At 36.1% G+C, this 27,879-nt stretch overlaps 2 protein-coding genes across 2 annotated transcripts in view; one reads left to right on the forward strand and one right to left on the reverse strand.

Moving 5' to 3' along the window:
• The window catches only part of SLC71A1 (solute carrier family 71 member 1), a 39,478-nt gene extending 37,228 nt beyond the window's left edge, over positions 1-2,250 (forward strand). Inside the window, exon 12 of the mRNA XM_045801684.2 lies at positions 1,055-2,250. Within this exon, the coding sequence (XP_045657640.1) occupies positions 1,055-1,261 (207 nt within the window). The 3' untranslated portion in view covers positions 1,262-2,250. The remainder of the gene's footprint in view (positions 1-1,054) is intronic.
• Positions 2,251-2,411: 161 nt separating this feature from the next.
• Positions 2,412-27,879, reverse strand: part of SASS6 (SAS-6 centriolar assembly protein) — a 50,608-nt gene continuing 25,140 nt past the window's right edge. Inside the window, exons 13-17 of the mRNA XM_045801683.2 lie at positions 27,208-27,344; positions 25,036-25,164; positions 7,131-7,228; positions 4,538-4,632; positions 2,412-4,433 (exon numbers count right to left, since the gene is read on the reverse strand). Coding sequence (XP_045657639.1) covers positions 4,327-4,433; positions 4,538-4,632; positions 7,131-7,228; positions 25,036-25,164; positions 27,208-27,344 — 566 coding nt within the window. The 3' untranslated portion in view covers positions 2,412-4,326. The remainder of the gene's footprint in view (positions 4,434-4,537; positions 4,633-7,130; positions 7,229-25,035; positions 25,165-27,207; positions 27,345-27,879) is intronic.

The following is a 27,879-nucleotide window of genomic DNA, read 5'->3' on the forward strand; positions in this document are numbered from 1 at the left end:
ATTCTTCATTCACGTGATAAAAGTACAGTTCATTTGGCTGGATTGAAAGAGAAAATGGTTTTTGGTCACCCAAGCTTTTATGTGAGATGATTACTTTAGATCTACAGCACTTAAAAACCAAAGCCGAAGGGACTGTGCTCCCACTTGCCTCTTTTTGAAATCAGCTGGTCATACCTTTTCCCTGGAGAATTTAAGAATTACTGACATATTCTAGTTGGTGATATGACACCTCATGGCACGGGTAACGGCCACCCGTCTGTCCGCTGTCCCCTCGGGCCGTGCGCGCTGCTCGGGGGGGCCCCAGGTGAGGCCCGCCCTCTGTGGGGGCGGCCGGTAGGTGCTGCTTCACGGCTTCGTGCACTTGTTTGCTGTACTTGCCCTCCTTCCAACTGAAAATACTAACGGCAACATCCCCACCATAGCCAGTCCGGGCAGCTCCTTGGTCCCTTGTTGTCAGCGCAGCGCGCACTGATCTGCCAGCCACGGCTGCTTTTAAATAGAAATGAATGTTTGTTTGTGGGCCAGACACAGGTTAAACTGGCTGTGCGAGTTTTTGCTAAGAATGAACGTAACTTTGGGCTAAAACAAAGGCCTTTTTGATTCTTACGGTAACAGCATCAGCTGTGTTTCCCGCACTTACAGTTACTAGAGAATGTATTTAGCTTTTAAAACAAAGAAAACGGTCACTGATTCCGCTCCTGTGGTTAACAGCATATGCTACTTAATTGTCCTTGTGAGATCTTCCTGTTGAACTGAGGCGGCGAAGGCTCAGAGCATGTGTTCAGATTCTGTGCTGCAAGCGACAGTCTACTTTTGCATAGGCTGTTTTTAAACAAATCTTGTGGCTGTTTGTTGGATCAGCTGTTATCCTCAGAATTTTATAGTGAGAGTATGATAGTGTCCCTTTTCTCCTGAAAAGCAAATGCATCTGTGGCTCTGATGAGAGAAGCCCTTGGCTTGTAATTCATAGCCATCTGGGATTACTAAAAAATAAGCAGTTTCTTAGGAGCAGAGATGTCGGCGCAATAATCCTAATTATCTTTTTCTTTCTCAGAATTCGATCATCCCTGGCCCCCCCTTCCTCTTTGGAGCCTGTTCAGTACTGCTGGCTCTGCTTGTTGCCTTGTTTATTCCAGAACATACCAATTTAAGCTTACGGTCCAGCAGCTGGAGAAAGCACTGTGGCAGCCACAGCCATCCTCATAGTACACAAGCGCCAGGAGAGGCCAAAGAACCTTTACTCCAGGACACAAACGTGTGAGGACTGAAATCAGGAAGACTTTTCTATCACACCCAGGTCTTAGTTTTCACCTGTAGTTCTGGATGTACATTCCATTTCCATCTATGATGTACTTTAAGATTGTCTTAAGAAATGTATCTGCATGAACTCCGTGGGAACTAAAGAAAGAACCAGAACCGGACAGTTTTCCAAAGATGTTACAATTTCTTTTGAAAAGAAACCTTTTGTTTATTAGCACCAATTTCTTGCCACTAAGCTTTTTGTTTTATTATACATCCTTTAATTAAAAACTATATACGTACCTTCTTAGATACTAGCAACGTCTCTGCTACCGTTTCCTTCAGGTGTTGAGCTTTAACTCTATTGATGCTGACTCACAGCGAGACAGAGTAGGGAGTACGGTTATGGACCTGTTCGTTTTTAACATTGTAAAATCTTGGGTCAAATAATTCAAAGCCTTAATGCAGATGCACTAAAGTAAAGAAATGGTACATGAATTGTTTGCATTAAAAAAAAACAAAATTGTACTAAATCTGAATCATGTTTCAAGCTTGTTTGTAGTAATTTTATTTTAAACATTCACCACTGTTTTTGAAATGAGAAAATATCAGCCATTTAGAATTTAAATTGGGGTAGAGTCTGTAAATCTAAACGCTGGCTCGGATTTGTTCCCCAGCTACTTATACCACTATTCTTTTAACGTTTGCATAATCATAAGAACCTCAACACTTGAATACATAATCTAAAAAATTATATAGTAAAGCTGGTAGCCTTGAAAATGTCAATGTGATATCTATATGTAGATAAATATATATAGTGGCCTTTCAGGACTGTCACAGTAACACTTTATTTACAGAGCTAATGTTTGTCCTAAATTTTCAGGACCCTAGAAGAGAGCTTTATACAATTACTGATGTGAATTTCTCTAAAGTGTATATTTTTGTGTCCAGTTATATTATTTAAAAAAGTGTTACTTTGTAAAAATTGTACATAAAGTATTGTATAGTTTACACTGTTTTCACCTTGTGTGTGGTTATTGCTCAATGCTTTTTAAACTTGGAACATTCACTATGGTTAAATAAGGTCTTAAAAGAAATGTAAATATTCTGTTAATAAAATTAAATATTTTAATGATTTTTTTTTTAAAAGAAAGTCTTGATCTGTGATTCCCTATAAGGTCTGTTTTGGCTTTATTTGTTACCATAATCATTTTTACAGTAACAAATCAAAGCTTTACACCGTTTTCCCTTCAATCCCTTTTTTTTCTCCCTCACTACAAAATACTCCTGTAGGAAAGACAAGAAATGAAAACTTAGTCCGTAAATTAAACGGAAGTACTTAAATTCTACGCATAGTCAACAACTGTAGATCAATGCTGTTTCTGTTTTTATATACAAGTCATGCTCCATAAATACTTTATTAACAAAGCTCACAGTTTACAGAAATACATTTAGTGCAACCTTGTGATTATTAACACATGTACAGCTGTACACTGCAAAACAATTTCAAATAAAAAAACTACCTGTATGTCCTAAGTCCCATCCAAACCCTGTCACAATGTTTTATATATATTACATAATATTTACAGGAAAGATTCTAATATCACCAAGAGGCTACTTTCCAGATTATTAGTAAGTGCTACCAAGTATTCTTACTAATACTCCTTTAGTATATTGAAATGACAAGTCACATACAAAAAGTCACTACCCAATAATGGTTACTAAATTTTTTAGAATAAATCCCCTAGTTAAGACTGCTTGCCAACTACCAGCAGTTTCAGAGTATTAAGACTCAGTATTGTGGCTTCAGAAAAATATGAGCAAATACATTCTTTGTCTTATCAGGAACCCAATAACACTGATATTAATATACTGAATTCTCTTTCCTCATCTGTGTAGTAAGGTCCTTGAAAATAGTTTTTTAAAAATCACAAGAGCATTAGCAATCCTTGCAAACAAGATTTATACGTTTTGGAAGAGAACGTTCCTCTGGACTGGGCGATCATCAACAAGAGAACAAAATGGGAAACTTTGATTCTAGGTGGATTTTTCTGACCTCATTTTTTTTAAATTCTTACTTGAAACTGGGTTGGTTACAGGGGAGAGAAAAAAGTTGTAACTTCTAGAAGTTATTCATTTTGCTTACCTTATTAATAAGCAAACATTAAAATGAACCCAATCTGATTTTAAAAAATGAATATTCATGATGCTCTAAAAGTATTCTGTACTTATTTTTAAAACTTTCCACTAATATAGATTTAACTGCATAACAAACTAATAAAACTCCAAACAAAAGAGAAAAACTTGGTAAGTGTAGATTTCCAGGAAGCACTGAAATTCTATAAACTTTGCAGCTCAAATGATTAAAAGCACTTTATACCCAATCTGGGTTATATAAATACATTGTCAAGTTATAAATACATTACATAAATACATAGTCCAAATTATTTTTGTAATTTATCAGAATTACTTAGACTTGTTCAATAGCTAATTTAAAGATGCTGCAAAGAAAATACTTACTTGCTATGAAGGATTAATTTCATTCATTGAAGGTAATTTTAGGACTTTTCCCTTTACTGTAAATATCAATAATATAGTTATCTTTGGAGATAATAATTTTCCCTCATAATTTTCAGGTGTTAAATTTAAAACTCTTATTTTACTAATGAAAATGATAAATGACTTATTGACATTCTTTGGTTTCATATGTCTGAACAGGTTTTCATTTACCCAGATACTCGATGACTAGAACGTCCCTTATAAGGATCAACTCTTTCCTTAGAACCTCTGAGAATTTCTAAGGATTCATTTAATAAAATTCATACTATTATTCTATAAAACAACCATGTTCACAAACTAAAAAGTGTCATTTACTCAGAATCTTCACACTAGGCCCCCAAGTAGAAACTGGCTCCTGTAGCTTGCCATGAAACGACAGCAGTTCTTAGAAAGGATCCAGACAATCTAATACAGTAAGCTCAAGTAAACTTTGAAACTTGCTGGCGTAGTTTGATCTATGCTGTTCATATATTTTTAAACCATGGGAATTTCTGAAATTTCAATAAGAAGTAAAAGACAACACCGGCATTAACTGTTTGTTAACTGCCCGGGGAAATACGCGGAAGATGCAGGAGGGAGCACTGCGGGTTTGGAAGATGTCTGTAATGCTCCCAAAGTGCCATCTTTTTGATGGTCTGCAAATGAGGACAAAAAAAGATTATTTGTATTCACTTAAGTCTTTATAAAATATAGTCAATTAAACCACAGTGTAAAATCCATTTCAGAACTGTCCTCTCACCTGGTTTATTGAACAGGTTTTGGCTGAGCCCACGTAAAGGAATGCTATCTTCCCTTTTCTTCAGGTATTTGGATTCCAGCCCTAAATTTGCACCACTTGAAAGGAAAACAGTAATTATTTACTTATTTTAACAAAGCCTTATTTTCACTTTAATAATTTTGAAGGTTCATCTAATCAACAGACATACATATACTATATATAAAATAAACTAATTGTGTTTATAGCTTTGTTCAAAATAAATCATTCTTCACTGGTTTCTTAAGCAAGTAATTTATCCATAAACCAAAATACCCTTCCCAGTGAAGAGACCATAATAACACTAGTAAGTTGAAGTGCTAAGATAAAGACTATAGGGGAAATGAAAACTCCAGTACTATGAAACTGTAAAACGACAATGCATAAGTGATACATGATGGATGAAAACATGTTCATGCTTCAAGAATATCATTATTTAATAATTCCTATCTCCTCTTGTATTTAAAATGAGTAAGGGGCGCCTGGGTGGCTCATTTGGTTAACCCTTCAAATCGATCTTAGCTCAGGTCTTGATCTCAGGGTTGTGAGTTCAAGCCCTTCGTTGCATTTGAAACTAGGCATGGGGCCTACTTTAAAAAAATAATAAAAAATAAAAATATGAGTAAGATTTTTCCTTTGCCAAAAGCACTTCAAAATTTTATAGTACTTCAAACTTGTCATTAATATGCACTATTAAAATTAATAAATTTTAGTCAGATGAATACAAATATAAAATTCTAGAAAAACATGGGGGGCATTTACATAGTTGTATTTTTCCCCTTTCTACCACCATATTCCTTTTTTCTAAATCTGTCCAGTGCCAAGCTTCTTTAGTAGTTCCATGTAACAAGAATTTAAAGGCACTCGTAAAACAATGTACATTCTTAAAATTAAATGGTCTTTTTCCAATTTTCAGAAAAGAAGTAAGTGGGTGAATAGGTATTTCTTTCAATTTTAACTTTTTTTCCTTTAACTTTTGATACCCATTGCCACTTTTTCCTAGCTGACAACAAATAATGGAAAAAGCCAATTACAAACAGAAAATACTCAAAATAGCTGAACAGTCCTAATTTTATGGACACATGTCTGATTTTGTACCACAAATACAGTATTTTCATTTTTTTTTTTAAGATTTTATTTATTTATTTGACAGAGAGACAGCCAGCAAGAGAAGGAACACAAGCAGGGGGAGTGGGAGAGGAAGAAGCAGGCTCCCAGCAGAGCAGGGAGCCCGATGTGGGGCTCGATCCCAGGACTCTGGGATCATGCCCTGAGCTGAAGGCAGACGCTTAACTACTGAGCCACCCAGGGGCCCCCAAATATGGTATTTTCTGCAAGTAAAATTGCTCTTGGTGTGTAGGACAGAGTTAAATATATAAACATGGTGTTCTACTATTAACATGAATTCCAGATGCTCTCTCTGCCTCTTGAACAAGTGTGAGATTAAATATAACAAATACATACATTTCAAGACTTCAAAGAATCTGTTTTTTAAAAGAGAGGCTCATGAACTATTGTAATATTCATGTTGGTGCCAATTTTAGAGAAGCTAATGAATAAGAGCCAGAGAACTGGGATAAGAAGCCTCTTGGAACTATTAGTAATTTATTCTGCAATATATTGGAATGATGATAGCTCATGGTAATGAGTGATTAAAGTAGGAAGCATAATAAGAAAAAAATTGTACAAACGTGTAGACTACCAGAGAGACTACCCGGAGAGACAAGTTTTCACGAGCTGTTTCATGTAGTCACAACTCACTGATGGACAAACCTCACTAGGTAAAACCTGTGTAAAAGCTAAAAAATACGAAGGCATTTCTGAGTAGGCAAAACAAGTCATAAAATTAAAGCTTATTTTGGTAGGTATGGGACAATCTCACAAGCCTTGTTATTCTTAGCAAAGAATTCTAGCAGTTTAAAATAGTTGGCTTCTGGGTCGCCTGGGTGGCTCAGTCGGTTAAGGGTCTGACTCTCGGTTTCAGCTCAGGTCATGATCTCAGGGTCCTGAGATGGAGCCATGGGACTCCGTGCTCAGCAGGAAGTCAGCTTCTCTCCCTCTCCTTCTGTCCCTCCCCTTGCTCATGTGCTAAAATAAATAAGTCTTTAAAATATAAATAATAAAATAAAATAAAAAATAAAATAAAATAAAATAAAATAAAATAAAATAAAATAGCTGGCTTCTCAGAGTACTTTACACTGGAAGCATTAATTCAGAAAATGGAGCGCTTCCAGAGGCAGACATAGCCATATAAGCAAACAAAAACAAAAGCCACACTAAACGGAGTTAAAAAGATTTCTATCTACTTGACCAAAAGCAGATGAAAGGTAGTTCACTTATCTAGGAAAGTCTCTCTTAAAAAATAAAATTTTACTGTATGTTTAACTGTCTTCTACAGTTAAAAAAAATATGGGAAATCTCTTTCTTACAGATAAAAGGAACTCCACTTCAATCCCACTGACCGGCAACTTAAAATGTCACAAATAAGTGGGCATCAAAGCTTTCAAGCACGGATAAAAATTATTTAAGATAACTTTCAAAATTGCAAACATTAAATTTTATGCCAACAAGTACTTACTTTTCCTTATCAGTTGAGCAAGGCACACTAATAGTTGTTCCTGAATGAACATCTCCTAGTGATGTATTTGGTTTTGTAAACTGCAAGTTGAACTGAACCTGCAAAGAGGGAAAACACCTTGTGTAACTGAATGAGTGAGAACTGAGACCGTTCCATCCGGAGACAAGTGGTGAAATTTTTTTCCTGATAAATCTAGACCACAGAGGAAAGGATCAAGACGAATTTTATAACACAGCACATCTGCTTGAGCAGATTTAACAACAACAACAACAACAAATCCTATTTCTCTGTCAAAAACATTCCTGTAATAGAAGCCAAGATGAACTGCATAAAAGGATTCTCTTAACAATTATTTTGAAACAAAAACAAACATTAATCCAGCTGAACAACCTGGGTTTGAACTGCGGGGATCTACTTACACACAGACTTTGGTCAATAAATACAGTACAGTAGAATGAGGTACCAGACGTCTCCTCATCACCACCCAAAGTTAGCAAAACTGGATCCTGGAGTAACACTCCTTATCCACTATCCAGAAATGCAGAAAACTTCCTTCTATGCAACGTCCAGGGGACGGCAGAGCACCTTTACCACCATCTCTCTAGGTTGGCTTGATCCACTTGACTCCCTACATGATCCTAAGGCAGCTTCTGCTTACAGGAAATGCTGGCAAGCTGTGAGCCGCTAGATCCCCGGGGTGTTAGCTCATCCACTTGGAGAACATTCAGTATGGCGGACGGCACCTCCCCCTGCTGTCTGCTCTGCATTGCAGGCTTTTTCCTGTCATTGTGAGGTTCCCCCAGGCCCTTTGGTGATGTGGTATTATTCTGTGATTCCTGGCCAAGTAGGACCAGTAACTGGCCCTACCACTTCAGCAAGAATCCCTCTCCAGTGCTGGTTCCTTTGCTGCCTCTCAGTTCAAGGCTTCAATGAACTAACCTTCATGCAAACAGGGAGTGGGAAGAGGCGTGCCAAAACCAGGTGAGTGTCCTGCCGTTCCAGCTTACCCTGTATCTTTCTTCTACCTTCCCTTTGCTTGTTGTCATTTGGCAACTTCTTTTCAACCACAATATAAAATATATTCATGGGGGGGTGAGGTGAAAAAATATATAAATATATATTAAAAATACAGTAGTTCAATTTGGGGGGGGGGTCAAACGTTATATGCAGTTTTTTGACAATGTGGGGGTCAGTGCCCCCAAACCCCAGCACAGTTCAGGGTCAGCTGTACATTTAAATAATTGTCGTAGCTCTAAAAGCTGTCTCCCTCCTTACCACAATGATGCATACGCCTCATGCATTCTGAGAATTCCTTCCTTTTCAAGAATTTTCGAAGTCTGTTATATTTAAGGATTCTAAATGAAAGCTAGGAGTTTGAATTTTCGAACAATCAAAAGTAGGGGTTCCTGGTGGCTCAGTCAGTTAAGCGGCTGATCCTTGGTTTTGGTTCAGGTCATGATCTCAGGCTCAGGCTCTGCACTCAGCAAGGAGTCTGCCTCTCTGCCTCCCTCTGTCCCTCCTTTCTCTCTCTCTCTCTCCCTTTAATAAATAAAAAATAAATCTTTAAAACAATCAAAAGTAATCCAAGAATCTCTACAAAAATCCAAGCTAAAATATACGACTTAGGTTTCATACCAGAAATTTACAAATGGGTTGTGTATTAGAAAAAGGTATACACATAAGTCACCACACTAATAGATTAAAAAAAAAATGACTACTTGCATACAAAGAAAAAGGTATGAGAAAATAATATCTATTTTTAGTAAAAACTCACAAAACAGCAATAGATACTATTGGTTAAAATCACGAATTAAAAAGGTATGTGCTACTGTACTTGACTACCAAGGTTCAATATGCCAGAGTATTAGTTCTCCCTACATGAACCCATGCATTTCACATGATAACCTTAAACACAAAAAGGATTTCTGAAAGTGAAACAAGCTGATTCTAATATTCCATATAGAAAAATAAATATGAAAAAGAAACATTAAGAAAGTACCAGATACCAATTTATAAGACACAGGAAAAATCATAAATTAGTAACCGGACAAATAAAAAGAATGGTCTCAAATATGAGCAACAGGTAGTACACAACTGTAATCTTCGAGAGAAGTGTGATCCCTACAACTGACCCACCTTTCCAAGTGGAGGCACTTTACCTAAATTCAGGTACAGAGGGAAAACACAATTGCTAAATGGAAGAGATCAAGATCAGATTTTAGGGAGGCTGGGGTGAGTGGAAGTTGCAGGGCAGAATTCTGATGCGAAAGAAGCTATAAAGGGGCTTCCGGATAGCTCAGTCAGTTAAGCGTCTCTTGATTCCGGCTCAGGTTATGATCTCAGGGTTGCGAGGCTGAGCCCCATGTTAGGCTCCATGCTCAGTGTGGAGTCTGCTTGGGATTCTCTCTCCTCTCCCTCTGCCCCTCCTCCTGCTCATGCTCACTTCCTCGCTCTCTAATAAATGGAAAAAAAAAATGTATAAAGAGAAAAATCTCTAGAAATCCACACATGGGTCCCTTTAAGTTTTTGCTCAGCACTAGACACATGCATAGGGAAAAAAATCTCCCCAAGACTAAAAAAAGAAATGGGAGTTTTAACCTGAACAATTCCAAAGGTTCATAATCACGGAGTCAAAGTTGAAAGTCTTTGGTAATCATTTAGGGCATTCAGTGAAGAGCCAGGAATCACAGTTTTATAGAAGAGCTGGACCATCTCTTGAGAAAAAGCTACCCTAGATGCACTGAAGTAAAGCTAAAGAAGAAAACAAAAAATGCAGAATGCTCCAAAGGGATCAAAGGAACCCCAAACTAACTGAAATAGCAGCCATTCTTTAAAGGAAGTAACAAAATCCATAGAGTCAACAATGTAACCCCTGACAATGTTCCACATTCTATCAAAAATTACTAGAGATGACAATAAGAAAATGTGAAAATACCAAGAAAAAACAGTCAACAAAACAGATCCAGATTTGACAGAAATGATAACAAAACAAGGACAGAGAAGTTAGAACAATGATAACTATGAACAAGAATTTAATGAAAATCAAAAGAATGGGAAAAAATGAAAGACATAAAAAAGAATGAAATAGAACTTGCAGAGATGACAAATTCATTACCTAAAATACAAATTTCTCACTGGACAGAAATAACAGCATATTAAACACTGAAGAAATAAAGATTGGTAAATTTTAAGACAGAACATTAGAATATAAAATGAAACATAAAAAAGTAAACAGTCTCAATCGAAAAATATGTGATCAGCTGTGTAACTGGAGTACTGAAAGGAAATACTAGAAAAAAAAAAAAAGTCAAATAATGACAATTTTCCAAGCTGTCAACCATTAATCCCTGATAACAAGTCCTCAATAAAAAGCCCTAAGTGGATAATGATAGACATGTACCACACCAAGGCGTATCATAAATAAGTTGCTGAAAAAAAAAAAAAAATCAATGAAAAAAAAGAAAATCTTAAAAGCAACCAGAGAAAAAAGTCACTTTCTATAAAGAGACTCCTTTAAGTGGAAAAGAAAATGCCATAATTAAAAGAAAATTAGGAAAGGAAAACCTTTCATGAATAAAAGCAAACATACGCTAAAGGTAATAGAGCAATTACTTATGAAGCTAGTGTAAAGGTTAGAAGACAAAAGTAATAAATTCAGTTATTTCTAAAAATTAGTTAAGGGTGTGGCACACCTGGGTGATGACTCAGTTAAGCATCTGATTCTTCATTTCAGCTCAGGTCACGATCTTAGGGTCGAGCAACTGAGCCCCATGATGGGCTCCATACTCAGTACAGAGACTGCTGGAGGTGTCCCCCCCCACCCCCCGCTAAACATGCATGCTCTAAGATAAATAAAATCTTTAAAATTTAGTTAAGGGGACTCATGAAATAAAAAGATGTAAACCATGAAAACACAAAAACAGCGAAGAGGGGGAGAGTAAAAATAAAGTTCTTTTACAATGTCTTTGAAATTAAGTGACCATCAAGTTAATACAGACTGTTAAGTACTTAGGATGTTATATAAGAACTTCATGGTAACCATCAACCAAAAACCTATAGTAGATACACAAAAGAGAAAGAAATCCAAGCCTAACATTAAGAAAGTCATCATTCACAAGAGAGCAACAGAAGAAAGGAACAGAGAAGAACTACAAAAATGAAACAATAAAATGGCAATAAGTACATACTTATCGATAATTACTTTAAATGTGACAGAACGGATAACAAAACAAGCCCCATCTATGTGCTGCCTACAAGAGACTCACTTCGGACCTAAAGACACATGAAGACCGAAGGTGAAGTGAAGAAAAAGCTATTCCATGCAAATGGAAGTGAAATAAAGCCTATGTAGCCATACTTACATCAGACAACACAGACATTAAAGCGTAAAAAGAGAGAAAGAAGGGCATTACATAATAATAAAGGGATCAATCCAGCAAGGGGATACAACAATTGTAAATACCTATGTAGTCACCACTGGAGCACTTAATAAGCAAATATTAACAGATGTAAAGGGAGAAACTGACAGTAATACAATGATAGGAGGGGACTTTAACACCCCACTTACATCAATGGATACTTCATCCAGGCAAAAAATTAAAAAGGAACTTATTAGAACATAACATATTAGAACAGAGAGACTTCAACAGAGATATATAGAACGTTCCATCCCAAAACAACAGAATACACATTGCTTTAAAATCACGTGAAACATTCTCTAGGACAGATCACATATTAGGTCACAAAATAAGTCTCAATAAATGTTAAGACTGAAATCATATCAACCATCATTTCCAACCACAACAGTTATGAAAGTAGAAATTACAAGAAAAAAAACGGCAAAAGCATAAACACATGGAGCCTAACAACATGCTGCTAAATACCCACTGGATCAATGAAGAAATCAAGGAGGAAATCAAAAACTACAAGAAGACAAAAGAAAATGAAAACACATTGATCCAAAGTCTATAGAATGCAACTAAAGCAATTCTCAGAGGAAAATTTATAGTGATAAAAGCCTACCTCAAAAAACAAGAAAAATCTCAAACTATCTAACTTTACATCTAGAGGAACTAGAAAAAGAACAAAGCCCAAGGCAGTGAGAGGGGAAAATAAACATTAGAGCAGAAATAAATGAAATAGAGACTAAAAAACACTGAAACAGATTAATGAAATCAGGTGGTTCTTTGAAAATATCAACAAAACTGACAAACTTTGAGCTAGACTCATGAGGAAAAAAAGAGGAACAAAATAAATAGACATGAAGTAGTAACAACTAACACCACAGAAACACAAAGGATTTTAAGAAACTAAAATGAAAAATTATATGACAAAAAATTGGGCAACTGAGAAGAAATGGACAAATTTCTAAAAACATATACAATCTTCCAAAACTGAATTAAGAAGAAACAAAATCTGAACAGTTCAGACCAATTTCCAGTCAATAAACTAAATCAGTAATCAAAAAATTCCGGGGACACCTGGTGGCTCAGTCAGTTAAACATCCAACTCTTGATTTTGGCTCAGGTCATGATCTCAGGGTTGTGAGACTGAGCCCCAGGTTGGGCTCTGCGCTCAGCATGGAGTCTGCTTATATTCTCTCTCTCCCTCTGTCCCTTTCCCCACTTGTGCTCTCTAAAATAAATAAATAAAATCTTCAAAAGACCCAAAAAATTCCCAACAAATCAAAGTCCAGAACCAGATGGATTCACAGGTAAATTCTACCTAACATTTAAAGAATAATTAATATCTATTTTCTCGTCAATCTATTCCAGAAAAATAGAACAGGAAAGAAAGCTTCAAGATGCATTCTACAAGGCCAGCATCACCCTTCAAAAAAGGAAAACTACAGGCCATATCCCTGAAGAACATAGATGTAAAAATCCTCAGCAGAAGTAGCAAATCACACACAACAATAAAAGCATCATTCATGGGGCGCCTGGGTGGCTCAGTCGTTAAGCGTCTGCCTTCAGCTCAGGGCGTGATCCCGGCGTTCTGGGATCGAGCCCCACATCAGCCTCCTCTGCTAGGAGCCTGCTTCTTCCTCTCCCACTCCCCCTGCTTGTGTTCCCTCTCTCACTGACTGTCTCTATCTCTGTCGAATAAATAAATAAAATCTTTAAAAAAAAAAAAAAAAAAGCATCATTCATGCCCACATCAGGCTTCAAGCTCAGTCAGGGAGTCTGGTTGTGGATTCTTTCTCTACCTCTCCTGTGTCCCTCCCCCTGCTTGCACTCTACCTCTAAAATCAATCAATCAATCAATCAATCAATCTTGGGGGGAGGGGAAAAAAGCATCATTCACCACAATCAAGTGGGATTTATTCCCAGGATGCAAGGATGGTTCAATATCTGCAAATCAATCAATATGTTAAACACCACATTAACAAAATAAATAAAAATCACACAGTCATCTCAATAGATTAAAAAAATTTAATGAATTCAATATTCATTTAAGATAAAAATTCTCAACAAAGCGGGTTTAGAGAAAATATACCTCAACATAATAAAAGCCATATATGACAAACCCACAGCCAACATCATACCGAATGGTGAGAAACTGAAACCTTTTTTCCTAAGATCAGGAACAGTACAAGGATGTCCATTCTAGGTACTTTTACTTGATATAGAACTGGAAGTCCTAGCCACAGCAATAAGACAAGAAGAAATAAAAGGCATACAAATTAGTAAGGAGGAAGTTAAACAGTTACTATTTACAGATGACATGATACCATACATAGAAAACCCTAAAGACTCTACAAAAAAACTATTAGAATAAGTGAACTCATTAAAATTGCAGGATACAAAATAAATATACAGAAATTGGTTTGTTTCTATACACTAATAATGAAGTAGCAGAAAGGGAAATTAAGAAAACAATTCCATGCATCCCTATGTTTATAGCAACATTATTTATAATAGTTAAGTTATGGAAGCAGCCCACGTGCCCATCAATTGATGAATGGATAAAAAGATGTGGTGTGTGTGTGTCTGTGTGTGTATACACAATGGAATATTATTCAGCTATAAAGAATGAAATCTTGCCATATGCAACGACATGGTGGAGCTATAATGCTAAGCAAAATAGGTCAGAGAAAGACAAATACCATATGATTTCATTCATATGTTGAAGAAACAAAACAAACCAAGCAAAGGGAAAAAAAATAAGAGAGAGAGAGAGAATGACACTAATAAGAAAACAGACTCACTTAATTATAGAGAACTGATGTTTACCAGAAAGGGGGGGTGGGCTAAATAGCTGATGGGGATTAAGGAGTGCAATTGTGATGAGCACTAAGTGATGTATGGATTTGTTGACTTACTATACTGTATACCTGAAACTAATATAACACTATGTTAACTGGAATTAAAATTTAAACTTAAAAAAAAAAAAAAAGGTGGGCAAATAATCAGAATAAGCATTTCTCCAAAGAAGATATATAGATAGCCAATAGCATATGAAAAGATGCTTAACATCACTGATCATTAGGGCAAGGTAAATCAAAACTACGATGAGATACCACCTCACACCCATTTGGATGGCTACATTCAAAAAAAATAAATAAGACAATTGTTGGCAAGGATGTGGAAAAACTAGAACTCTTGTACATTATTAGTGGGAATATAAGATGGTACAACAGCTATGGAAAATATGGCAGTTTCTCAAAAAATTAAGAGTTAAAACGGCTACCAGCAATTCTACTTCTGGGTATATGCTCAAAAGAAATGAAAACAGGGCTTGAAGACATATTTGTACACCCATGTTCACAGAAGCATTATTTTCAATAGCTAAACATGGAAGCGATTCAAGTGTCCATCAACAGATAAACTCGGCAAAATGTGTTATATACATACAATGGAATATTATCCAGCCCTGTAAAGGGAACAAATCCTGACATGCTACAACAGGGATGAACCCTGACAACACATGCTAAGTGAAGTAAGCCAGTCACAAAAAGACAAATACCGTATGATGATTCCACTTTACATAAGGTATTTAGAATAGTCAAAATCATAGAGACAGAAAGAATTGTGGTTACCAGGGCTGGGAGGCATGGGGGGAAGTTGGGAAATGATTGGTTAACGGGTATAGAGTTTCAGTTTTATAAGATGAAAAGAGTTCTGGAGATGGATGGTGGTGATGGTTGCACAACATTATGAATGTATTTAACATCACTGCCCGTGTATACACAATTTTTAATTCTAAACTTTAAAAAGGTTAAGGGGTGACTGGATGGCTTAGTCAGTTAAGCGTCTGACTTGGGCTCAGGTCGTGATCTCCCAGTCCTGAGATTGAGTCCCGTGTCAAGTTCCCTGCTCATGAGCAGGGAGCCTGCTTACCCCTCTCTCTCTGTCCCCCTGCTCATGCTCACTCTCTCTATCTCAAATAAATAAATAAATCTTTAAAAAGGTTAAGACCATGAATTGTATATGTATTTTACCACAGAATTTTAAGTGGAGTACACTACAAAAGTTGGAATTTTACTGTGTGTGATACCTCAATAATCTGACTTAAAACGTAACTGGAAAATTCTGAAGCTCATCAGTAAAATTTTAGGGGCACCTGGGTGGCTCAGTCAGTTAAGAATCTGACTTTGGGGGCGCCTGGGTGGCTCAGTTGTTAAGCGTCTGCCTTCGACTCAGGGCGTGATCCTGGTGTTATGGGATCGAGCCCCACATCAGCTCCTCCGCTGGGAGCCTGCCTCTTCCTCTCCCACTCCCCCTGCTTGCGTTCCCTCTTTCGCTGGCTGTCTCTCTGTAAAATAAATAAATAAATTCTTTAAAAAAAAAAAAAAAAAGAATCTGACTTTGGCTCAGGTCATGATCTCAGTGTCCTGGGATCAAGCCCCACATTGGGCTCCGCACTCAGCAGGGAGTCTGCTTCTCATTCTCCCTCTGCCCCTCCCTCCACTTGTGTGCACGCTCTCAAATGAATAAATAAAATTTAAAAAAACATTTTTAGATACGCTGAATAAAACCCATGGATGAAAATTAAGCATCGTAAAAAACAAACCCATTTATCTTTGCATCAGAAAGAATAAAATACCTAAGAATAAACTTAACCGAGGAAGTGAAAAACATTCACTCTGAAAACTCTAAAATGCTGATGAAAGAAACTGAAGACAACACAAACAAATGGAAAGATATATCATGTTCATGGACTGAAAGAATTAATTTTGTTAAAATGTCCATACTACCCAAAGCAATCTACAGACTCAGTGCAATTCCTATCAAAATACCAATAGCATTCTTCACAGAACTACAACAAATAATACTAAAATGTCTACAGAGGGGCGCATGGGTGGCTCAGTTGGTTAAGCGTCTGACTTTGGCTCAGGTCATAATCCCCTGGTCCTGGGATGGAGCTCTGAGTCGGGCTCCCTGCTCAGTGGAGAGCCTGCTTCTCCCTCTCCCTCTGCACCCTCACCACCCGCTGCCCTGCCACTCGTGCTCACTCTCTCTCTCGCTCTATCTAAAAAAAAAAATCTTAAAAAATAAAATAAAATTTCTACAGAATCACAAAATGCATCTAATAGCCAAAGCAGTTCATGAGAAAAGACCATGAAGTTGGAGGTACATTTCAAGATAATACTACAAGGCTATAGTAAAACAGTGTGGTACTGCCACAAAAATAAACACACAGATCAATGCAACAGAATAGAGCACGCAGAAATAAACCCATCCTTATATGGTCAATTAATCTACAGCACAGCATGCAAGAATATACAGTGAGGCAAAAGACAGTCTCTTAAACGAATGGTGTTGGGAAAACTGGACAGCTACATGCACTAGAATAAAACTGGACCACATTCTTACGCCATACACAAAAATAAAATGGATTAAAGACCCAAATGTGAGACCAGAAACTGTAAAACTCCTAGAAGAAAACATAGCCAGTAATCGCTTTGACATCAGCCTTAGCGACATTTTTCTAGATGTATCTGAAGGCAAGGGAAATAAAAGCAAAAATAAATTATTGGGACTGCATCAAAATAAAAAGCTTTTGAATAGCAAAGGAAACAATCAAAACAAACAGGAAACCTACTGAATGGAAGATACTTGCAAATGATACATCCAATAAGGGGTTACTATCCAAAATATATAAAGAAGTGACACAACTCAACACCATTGCCCCTCCACACAAAAAAATCTGATTAAAAAATAAGCAGGGGCGCCTGGGTGGCTCAGTGGTTAGGCATCTGCCTTCAGCTCAGGGCGTGATCCTGGTGTTCTGGGATCGAGCCCCACATCAGGCTCCTCCGCTATGAGCCTGCTTCTTCCTCTCCCACTCCCCCTGTTTGTGTTCCCTCTCTTGCTGGCGGTCTCTATCTCTCTGTCGAATGAATAAATAAATAAATAAATAAATAAATAAAAATAGATAAATTAAAATAAATAAGTAAATAAATAATAAGCAGAGAACCTAAACAGTTTTTCAAAGAAGATATACAGGTAGCCAGCAGATACATGAAAACATGCTAGACATCACTAATCATCAGGGAAATACACATCAAAACCACAATGTGATATAACCTTACACCTGTCAGAATAGCCAGTATCAAAAAGACAAGAAAGAACAAATGTTAGCAAGGATGTGGAGAAAAAAGAAATCCTCATGCTCTCTTGATGGGAATGTAAATTGGTGCAGTCAATGTGAAAAACAGTATGAAGGTAAACAATATGAAGGTTCCTTAAAAAATTAAAAATAGAAATGCCATATGATTGGGTAGCTCCACTACTGGGTATTTACCCAAAGAAAACAAAAACACTAATTTGAAAAGATACATGAACCCCTATATTTATTCCAATATTTACAGGAGCCAAAATATGGAAGCAACCTAAATGTCCATCGATAAATTTGTAGACGAAGATGTGTGTGGGGGGGGGGGAGGTGTATACACACGTACACGCCCATACACACATATACACAAACACACACAGTATAATCAAAAACAGAAAGATTAAATTGAAATACTAAAAAATATTCAAATAACGAAAAGAAGTCAAAAAAGGCCAAAAGAATGAAAAACAAAGGGAACAAACAAGATATGCTCTTTAGATGAAATCATTTTAAGTATAACACACATAGGTTTAAAGTAAAAGGGTGAGGGCACATGGTGGCTCAGTCAGTTAAGCATCTGCCTTTGGCTCTGCTCATGAACCAGGGTCCTGCGATCGAGCCCCACATCAGGCCCCACATTGGGCTCTGCAGCCTGCTTCTCCCTCTCCCTCTGCCTGCCGCTCCCCCTGCTTGTGCTCTCTCTCTCTGTCAAATGAATAAAATCTTAAAAAAAAAAAAAAAAGTGAAAGGGTGGAAGAAGATATTTCAGGGAAACACCACTTAAAAGGAAGCCAGAATAGCTATATTCATAAGAAACAAAGTAGACCCCAGAGCATGGAAAATTACCAAAAATGAAGAAGGAAATTACATAATGATGAAAGGGTTAAGTAACCAGGAGGACATAATTCAAGAGGTATATGTACCCAACCAAAGAGCTTCTAAAGCTGTGAAACTAAAACTGATAGAATTAACAGGAAAAATAATAGAAACAGCTATAATAATAGTTGGAGATACCAACATTCCTCTCAGTAATTGATAAAACAAGTCGAAAGTCAACAAGGACACAGAGGACCTGAAAAAAATCAACCAACTGGATTTAACATTTAATTCAGTGAACTTTATCCTAAGAATGCAAAGCTTATATAATATTTCAAAATTAACATAATATACCTGACTGATGAAAGAAAAACAATACATAATCATATCAATGCACAAAAAGCCATTAATAATAAGCTCAATGAGTTTAGGAAGCTTTCAGGATAAAAGATCAACATACAAAAATCAATTACATTTCTACACAGCATCAATAAATATTCCAAGAAAGTAGTTAATAAAACAATTACATTCACAATACAATAAAACAGAAAATACTTGACGTAGTTGAACATCTTTTCATGTGCTTGACATTGATGTATTTATTTTGATGAAATATCTCTCTAAATCTCATTCCCATATTTATTATTTTTAGATTTACTTTTAAAAGATTTTATTCATTTATTTGAAAGACAGAGCACACAAGCAGGGGGAGCAGGAGAGGAAGAAGCAGGCTCCCTGCTGAGCAGTGAGCCCTACACGGGGCTCGACCCCAAGACCCAGAGATCATTACCTGAGCTGAAGATATTTAACCCACTGAGCCACCCAGGTGCCCTTAAAATATTTCAATATATTTATTGGCTATTCAGATTTCTCTTCTATAAACTGCTTATTTATATCTCTTGTCCACTTTTATGTTCAGCAGCTTGGCTTTTTCTTAATGAATTATGTAAGTTCTCTGACATTCTGGATATTCATTATGGGTGGTTAGATGTGATGTAAATATCTTCTCTCAATCTCTGGCTTATCTTCTCATTTGGTTTGATATACAGGCATTTTTAACTTTAATGTACCCCAAATTATCCATTTTTTAACAGTTCATTTGTATTTTTTTTTCTATCTTATCTGAAAGAATTCACAGTACCAAGGTCATAAAGTTTTGTTTTTTAAATGTCAATCTTTAACCTACCCAGGATTTTTTTTTTTTTTTTTTTTTTTAGGTAATCTCTACACCCAACACAGGGCTCAAACTAACGAGCCTGAGATCAAGAGCTGCATACTCTACTGACTGAGCCAGCCAGGTGCCCCTGGAATTTATTTCTGTGTACATATGTCTATTTGTACTTCAGTTTAGTGAGAGTTGGTTTTATCACCTCTCTCCACAATGCCAACTTGTCAAAGATAACTCTGGCTCCACAATGCTAAATGAGTGGAATCTTCCATTCTTATAGATCTTAAAAGCAAAAACACTACTTTCTCATCTTATTACATTTACAAGGATTTTTTTTAAAGACTTTATTTATTTATTTTATTAGTCAGTTAGTTTTTTGACAGAGAAAGAAAGAGGGAGAGGGCAAGCACAAGCAGGGCGAGTGGCAGAGGGAGAGTAAGAAGGCTCCCCCGCTGAGCAGGGAGCCCAATGTGGGGCTCGATCCCAGGACCCTGGGATCATGACCAAAGCCAAGGGAGACGTTTAACCAATTGAGTCACCCAGGTGCCCCTCTTTTTCCCATTTTTAAATTAGGTTCTTTGTCTTATTGAGTTATGAATTCATTGCATAATTGCTGAAGCACTGTATGAATACGTAGATTGAAAACAACCTGATCATCCATTAACAAAGCACTAGTTAAATTATAGTACATCCATATACTAAGAAGTCATTAAATAACAAAAACATTCTCATACATGGAAATGGACCTATTCCATAATAATGATGAATGAAATAAGTAAGGCACAGAACAGTAGGCATGTACTATTTATGCTTAAATATACAAACCCTTTTGTATACAAACATACATACACATAACAGGTACACACATATATCCTTGTATATGCTTTGAATATTTTTGAAATATATAAAAAAAACTCCTAACAGTGATCTTCTCTGGGGAGACAACTAGGGACCACAGGAGGGACATTTAGACAGTATATCCTCTCATACATATGGGAGCTTCCCATGTTCATATATTATTTTTTTAAATAGTTAACACAAAATGAACAAAAATTAATTTAGAACCATCTGGTGAATGAAGCGGTTAATCAAACGGAGGAATGCTATCTCTAGATAAAATGTGTCTGAATATACACTGTGGGCTAAAAATTATCAATATAAATCAATCACCTGATCTTAGATAGCTACTTTCCCGTTACAGAAAATCCTTCACATCATATTTTCCAGGATGAAATCTGATCACTCTAAAATGTTTCAGTGAGGGGTGTCTGGGTGGCTCAGTCAGCTAAGTGGCCATCTCTTGATTTTGGCTCAGGTCATGATCTTGGAGTTGTGAGATTGAGCCCCGAGTTAGGCTAGTGCTGGGCATGGAGCCTGCTTAAGATTCTCTCTCTCCCTCTCCCTCCACCCCTCCCCTTCCTGCTCACGTGCACAGACTCTCTCTCTCTCTCAAAAAAAATTAAAATGTTTCAGTGATTTTATCATAAGTATTTTCTTTGACATCAAGTAACATCTTTTTGATAACAGTTTAGTTTAAAAGATACTATAGTTTGCGATCATAATGGGGTTTTCACCACAAAATGTAAGTACCACACAGGGAAGGGTTTTGTCTTGCTCACTGCTGTGTTTCTTGCAACTAGAACAATGCATGATCATAGTAGACATTCATTAAATATTTATTGAATGAATGAATCCTTGGCTATTATGGTCTTCAAAAATAAAGGAGAAATTACTTTGTCTATCTTGCTTTAAATTTATAAATTGTTCTATTTGACAGCATGGCACAATCTTTCAACATACTCCTTTGTTAATTTAGCTCATGTAGTTTTACTCCTCACAGTTAAACATCTACTTGAATGTACTAAATCTTAACAGTAATATTTAAAGTCATCAGGTATATCACAGATTCAGTATCATGAAATAAAATGATTTTATTTTTACTTCAACTAAAAAGAGCATGTTTTAATCATGATAGCTGCCAGCACAAGACTACCGAGATCAGTGGTCTCCAAAGTAGGCAGTGATTGTGACCAAACACTGAGGTAGGAGAAAAAAGTCTTATAAATTTGATTTACATACATTTTCAATTTACTCTTTAATTTATATATTTGAATATTTTATTAATATTAATAGATAACATAATGAAGGGCACTATTCTAAGCAAATGTATCATCTAACCCTCACAATAATCCAGTAAGACAGATAAAATTCCTGCTCCATTTTACAAGTGGAGGCTCTGAAGCATGAGAGTTAGAGATCTCTCCTTTTTTGTTTGTGTTTCAGCGGCTGGCCCAATTCACCTTGATAAGGGCAGGATTTAAACTCTAAACATCAGATCCCACCTTCTTAACCACTAAACTATACTGTACATAATATAGTAGTTGAATAGTATATGCATACAATTCACAAATAAATAAATATTCATTAGAGATTCAAGCTCAACGTGTTTTGTTTTAGGCTTTCTTTTGTTTTTTAATTTTTGGGGACACATAATCGAAAGGATATGGAGATCAGTGATATAGGAAACCCTGAAAGTCTTGCTCCTGTATTTAGGAATATCCTTGCTATGATGATTCCTCCAATTCTAGAAGAACTATAAAAGTAATCTTGTAAGGCACATTTAAACTTATAAACTAGGCAACTATCTGGAAAGTATGTGTAGTATTTCTTGTTTTTACTTTGGACAGTAATATATTCCTAGAAAGTTGTTTGAAATAAAAAAGCAATTTGAAAAACAGTGTGGAGGTTCCTCAAAAAGTTAAAAATAGAACTACCTCATGATCCAGCAATTGTACTACTGGATATTTACCCAAAGAATACAAAAACACTAATTCAAAAGGATACACGCATCCCTATGTTTATAGCAGCATTATTTACAATAGCCAAGATAGGGAAACAGTCCAAGTATCCAGCAGTTGATGAATGTATAAAGACGATGTGGTATATATACACAATGGAATATTATTCAGCCATAGAAGAGTGAAATCTTGCCATTTGCAACGACATGGATGGAGCCAGAGAATATACTGCTAAGCGAAATATACGTCAGACAGAGAAAGAAAAACACGATATGATTTTACTCATATGTGGAATTTAAGAAACAGAACAAGCAAAGAAAAAAATGAGAGTATGAATCTCAAAGCAAGAAACAGACTTCTAATTATAAAGAACAATCTGATGGTTACTGGAGGGGAGGTGAGTGGGAAGATGGGTTAAATAGTTGATGGGAATTAAGGAGTGCACTTGCGATGAGCATCAGGTGATGTACAGAACTGCTAAATTACTATAATGCATACCTAAAACTAATAGTACTACATGTTAAATAACTGGAATTAAAATAAAAACTTAAAAATAAAATGAAAAAGCAATTCATTCATAATTCTCAAGAAAAAAATCGATCCCAAGATGCAATCACATTTGAGTATATTGATATTCATTAAGAACGTAGTATTCAAGAAAGAAGTGTTGGCAAGGAGGGGAGAAAAAGGAACCCTCACACACAGTTGGTGAGAACGCAGACTGCTGCAGCCACTGTGTAAAACAGTATGGAGGCCCCTCAAAAAATTAAAAATAGAATTACCATATGATCCAGTAATTCCACTACTGGGTATTTACCCAAAGAATAAGAAAACACTAATTTGAAAAGATATATACACCCCCCCCCCATTTATAGCAGCATTATTTATAATAGCCAAATTTTGGAAGCAGCCCAAGTGTCCACTGATAAATGAACGGATCAAGAAGACATGTATATATATACACACACAATGTAATACTGCCCAGCCATTAAAAAAGAACGAAATCTTGCCATTTGCAACAACATGGATGGAGCTAAAGTGTATAATAGTATGTGAAATAAGTCAGTCAAAGGAAGATATAAATACCACATGATTTCACTCATATGTGGAATTTAAGAAACAAAACAAAGTGAAAAAAATAGACAAACCAAAAAACAAACTATAGAAGACAAAATGATGGTTACCAGAGGGGAGGAAGATGAGGGGTGAAATCAGTGAAGGGGATTAAGTGTACACTCATCTTGATGAACACTCAGTAATATATACAACTGTTGAATCACTACATGGTATACCTGAAATGAATATAACACTGTATGTTAATTATGCTGGAATCAAAATTTAAAAATAAACAATGGACAAATAAAGTTAACAACACAAGAGTTAGATAACATTGTAAAAAAAAAATAGTACTCCTTTGAATATATATACACATATCTAATGCTCTTTAACAAACAATGCAAGAAAAGCCAACTAAATGCCCCTAAACACTCTTCACATAATGATAAGCACAAAAACTCAGGTTTAATTCTCATTTCACTGAGAATTCTCAACAGCTTCCGATGATAGTTAAAAAGGCTTAAAGAGTTAAAAAGAAGGATAGGCCTAAGCAACACAGCCAGCTTATTTTTAGGGCAGCCCAAAACTAATTTGATAAAGGTTTTATAATAGCAATTTCAAAGTCCTCACTTCAAAATATTCTTTTCAGGGGCATCTGGATGGCTGAGTCAGTTAAGCATCTGACTCTTGATTTTGGCTCAGGTCATGATTTCGGGGTGTGGGACTGAACCCCACATTAGGCTCCATGCTCAGGGGACAGTCTGTTTGAGATTTTCTCTCTGTCCCTCCCCTCCTCGTGTGTGCACTCTCTCTCTAAAATAAATAAATAAATCTTTAAAAAAAAAATCCTTTCAAAAACATTTGTCTCTATGCTTAACAAAAAAATCCATTTTAACTTAAAGCCAGGAATGAAAATAGAATCAGTGGCTGGTCTGGGTGGATGAAATTATTGTGAAAATAAAATTATAATACATGTGAAAACAATATATGCACCTAAGACATTAGTAACAACAATGATGATGAACTCAGGGGGACAGAAAAAAGCCTTAGCAAATAAATCACACTGGATGAAATGCTAGGCCTATGCTACTTAAGACAATGCTGCCGGAACTACATTTTAGAATATGCTATACGTCTGCCTTATCAGACCTTTAAATCCTGGCAACAGAATCCAAAAATGTCACCAGAGCTAATACATCAGCAATATGAAGTCAGTAATGCTAGTTAGGTTTGAGAGTTGTGACAGAGAATGAATAAAAATGGAATAGAGGTTGAATGGGAATAAATAAAATTTAAGCAGACTGATGTCCAGCTTTTTATAAATTATAGTGACTCAAGAAATACCATATAGTACAGATAGTATTTCCTGTAAGCATAAACTAGATATTCAGTAATATATTTATCTATTACCTAATACTCAGCAACTGACCAAAGGCTAACCTTTAAAAGAAAAAAAATATTTGTTAATAAGTTGCTATATTTCCCCCAAAAAAAGTATTAATTTGTCTACCTTTGGTCCTGAAATTGGGTGGATGGCATTTTTGGCAGATATAGGATGAGGAAAGGTATTCTGGAATGCAAATGCAGAGGAGACAGGATAACCAATACCACAAGTTGGGTAAGTAAGTCTACCATCAACCTAAAAATAAAAACATAAAAAGGTTAAGGATGAGATATTAATTCTAAATAGTATTTACTGATTCATGAGGCACTAGCATCTGTTATAACAATCATACTTAAAAGCACTATCTTAGAGGCCAATTTTATCATGACACCACAAAACTCTGCTTTATTATAACAGCATGAGGCTAGGATACCTTTAAACTTTCTAAAGAGTGGCTGTGCAAGCTTAACAAAATAAGCCACTGGACTGGTCTTTGAACTGAGTTCAAACAATGACCTCTCTGAACCATCTTGGTTCCCTATGGGTCTTCCATTCCTAAAAAGGGGGATGGGGGAAGGTTAGAGTCATAGATTAGCCAATCAGATATAAAATAAAAATAATTTTCTGCCAGAATGAGAACAAGATATGTGCTCTTAAATGGACTAATTCAGACAATAATTTGCTTTGCCACTAATTTTCAATATGGTGGCACCACCATTAACCAATGTCAAGAAAAGAGTTTGTAAGAGAACAACTGAAACACAAACCTTAAGAAGCAATTGTGTACATCACTGGCTGCACGACAAAAAAAAAACCTCCTATATAGCTATTTATCATAAGTCATGAAGGTTAATAAGCCTACCGAGTTTTTTCAAGTTTGTAATAAAAACTGGCCACTTCTTTCCACATCTTTTCCCAATTTAGCAAGAATCTAATCCTTTCTTTAAACATCAAGTATAATCTGATTTACTAGAATAGATTTAAAATTCAATTAGGTATTTGCATTTTAAATCCTCTGCCAATGCTCTCCAAACAAAGACTACCAGAAACATATCTATAGGTGTACACGGTGGGTTTATGGCTTCTTGCAAACTGCATACTGTGGGAAACCTAGTAAGAGGGGTGTGGCAGTATGCAGGTGTTAAAAGGGACTTATTTATTGGACTTATATGTTAGGTGGTTTAATTAAGAGACAGTTTAATAAAGTGTGGCTTTGGGGGCGCCTGGGTGGCTCAGTCGTTAAGCGTCTGCCTTTGGCTCAGGGCGTGATCCCGGCGTTATGGGATCGAGCCCCACATCAGGCTCCTCCACTATGAGCCTGCTTCTTCCTCTCCCACTCCCCCTGCTTGTGTTCCCTCTCTCGCTGGCTGTCTCTATCAAATAAATAAAATCTTTAGAAAATTAAATAAATAAAGTGTGGCTTTGTTGTGGATCAGATACTATCTGGAAATGTGAATAAGTGTATGACTGAGTATCTGAAATAAATCTTACTTGATAAGTCGGGAGGAATGTCTCAAGGCCAAAACTGTAATTGGTAAAGAAGGAGGAGTAATCAATCATGTTAGCCAGATTAGGAGGATGCTTGCCCGTTTTGTGGTTTGGCAATGTTCATTTTTTCAAAATTGTGTTCAGACAGGACTATGAGATGGTCTTGTTTTTGTCTCGATGTGTCACAGTCACAGAGTGGCCTTGCCTTGATGTTGAAACTATTTATGTTCAACAGGAGAGACCCAAGGCCTTGCTGATAGTACCAAGCCAGCTCCCAGACATAAGGAACTGCTCTTCTTTTTCTTCTAATTTCTTGCAAGGAGAAAGCAAGAGACCTGGTCCTAAGAGCTAGAAAGCTTAGATATCATAACTAATTCCATCTATGATCTAGAGCTGACAGATTGATAAAAAGACATTTCTTTTTTTTTCTTTTTCAAATAGAATTAGTTTAGGCTCCTTCTATCATAGTTCCAAAGTTGAGCCCAAACTCTGTTCTCCCTTCTTAAGGCCCTCAGAATACTCCCTTCTTCAACACATTTGGGATTACTTTAGTTACTACTGAATGATTTCTATACCCGACTAAATTTTAAAAAGAAGTGTACCCTTGAAATATAGCCTCTTTTTTAAGAGCAAGTATACCTGTATGTCCCACTTCCAAGTGGGATTTAACCTTTACCTCAGTGCTAATAATTATAAGACTTTAGTCACATTAGTACCAGCATCTGAAATCATGAAGACTTCCTCACAGTCTGGGAATTTCTGGTTTTAGGTAATTTACTAAGACCACTCACATCTTAATTTAAAACTTACCACGTTAGAGTTAGGAGAAATCCCACTTCTGATTGTGTTGCTGGTAGAATGTACAGGTGGAGTGGTGGAAGGTCCCAATACATCTTGCTTTCTTACTAGCTGATTTTCATTTAGTTCTTTATTTAACCATGTGATTACTTAAATAAAAGAAAATATGGTAAAGAATTTTTATTATTTTTATTTTTCTAATAACTTTAAACATTAAAAATTATATTGAGATTTTTAAAAATTTGTCTTCAAAACTACCTTATATCGCAGGAGAATATAGGTTCACCTAAATTTTTGTCATTGAAAGACTCTTATTTTAGCAACCACCACATACAACTCCTTATTCTATTACTATCAGAAGCATATATTTCTGTTAGTCAAGGATCTCTTTGAAGGCTTTCATTTCTAGAACAATATCTTACAGTTTATTTGAAGTTCACACTCTTGTCTGATAACCAATACAAAAAGTGAGAAAATGTTAAAGGCTTAATCTTGTATTTTAGTTTCAAATAATTCATGTTATTACTATTGGATAAATACAGCAATTAAACTAAGGAGTAGCGAAGAATTTAAATTACAGTCAATATTTTCAACACTTAATTTTGGGTTACACACATGAAATATGGTTTTCTTTATAATGATAACTGTTTTACAGGGCAGCTGATATACAAGTTACTATAGCAA

The sequence above is a fragment of the Ursus americanus genome, chromosome 12 (genome assembly GCF_024610735.1).
Source record: "Ursus americanus isolate L20-20 chromosome 12, mUrsAme1.1.p, whole genome shotgun sequence".
Lineage (NCBI taxonomy): Eukaryota > Metazoa > Chordata > Mammalia > Carnivora > Ursidae > Ursus > Ursus americanus.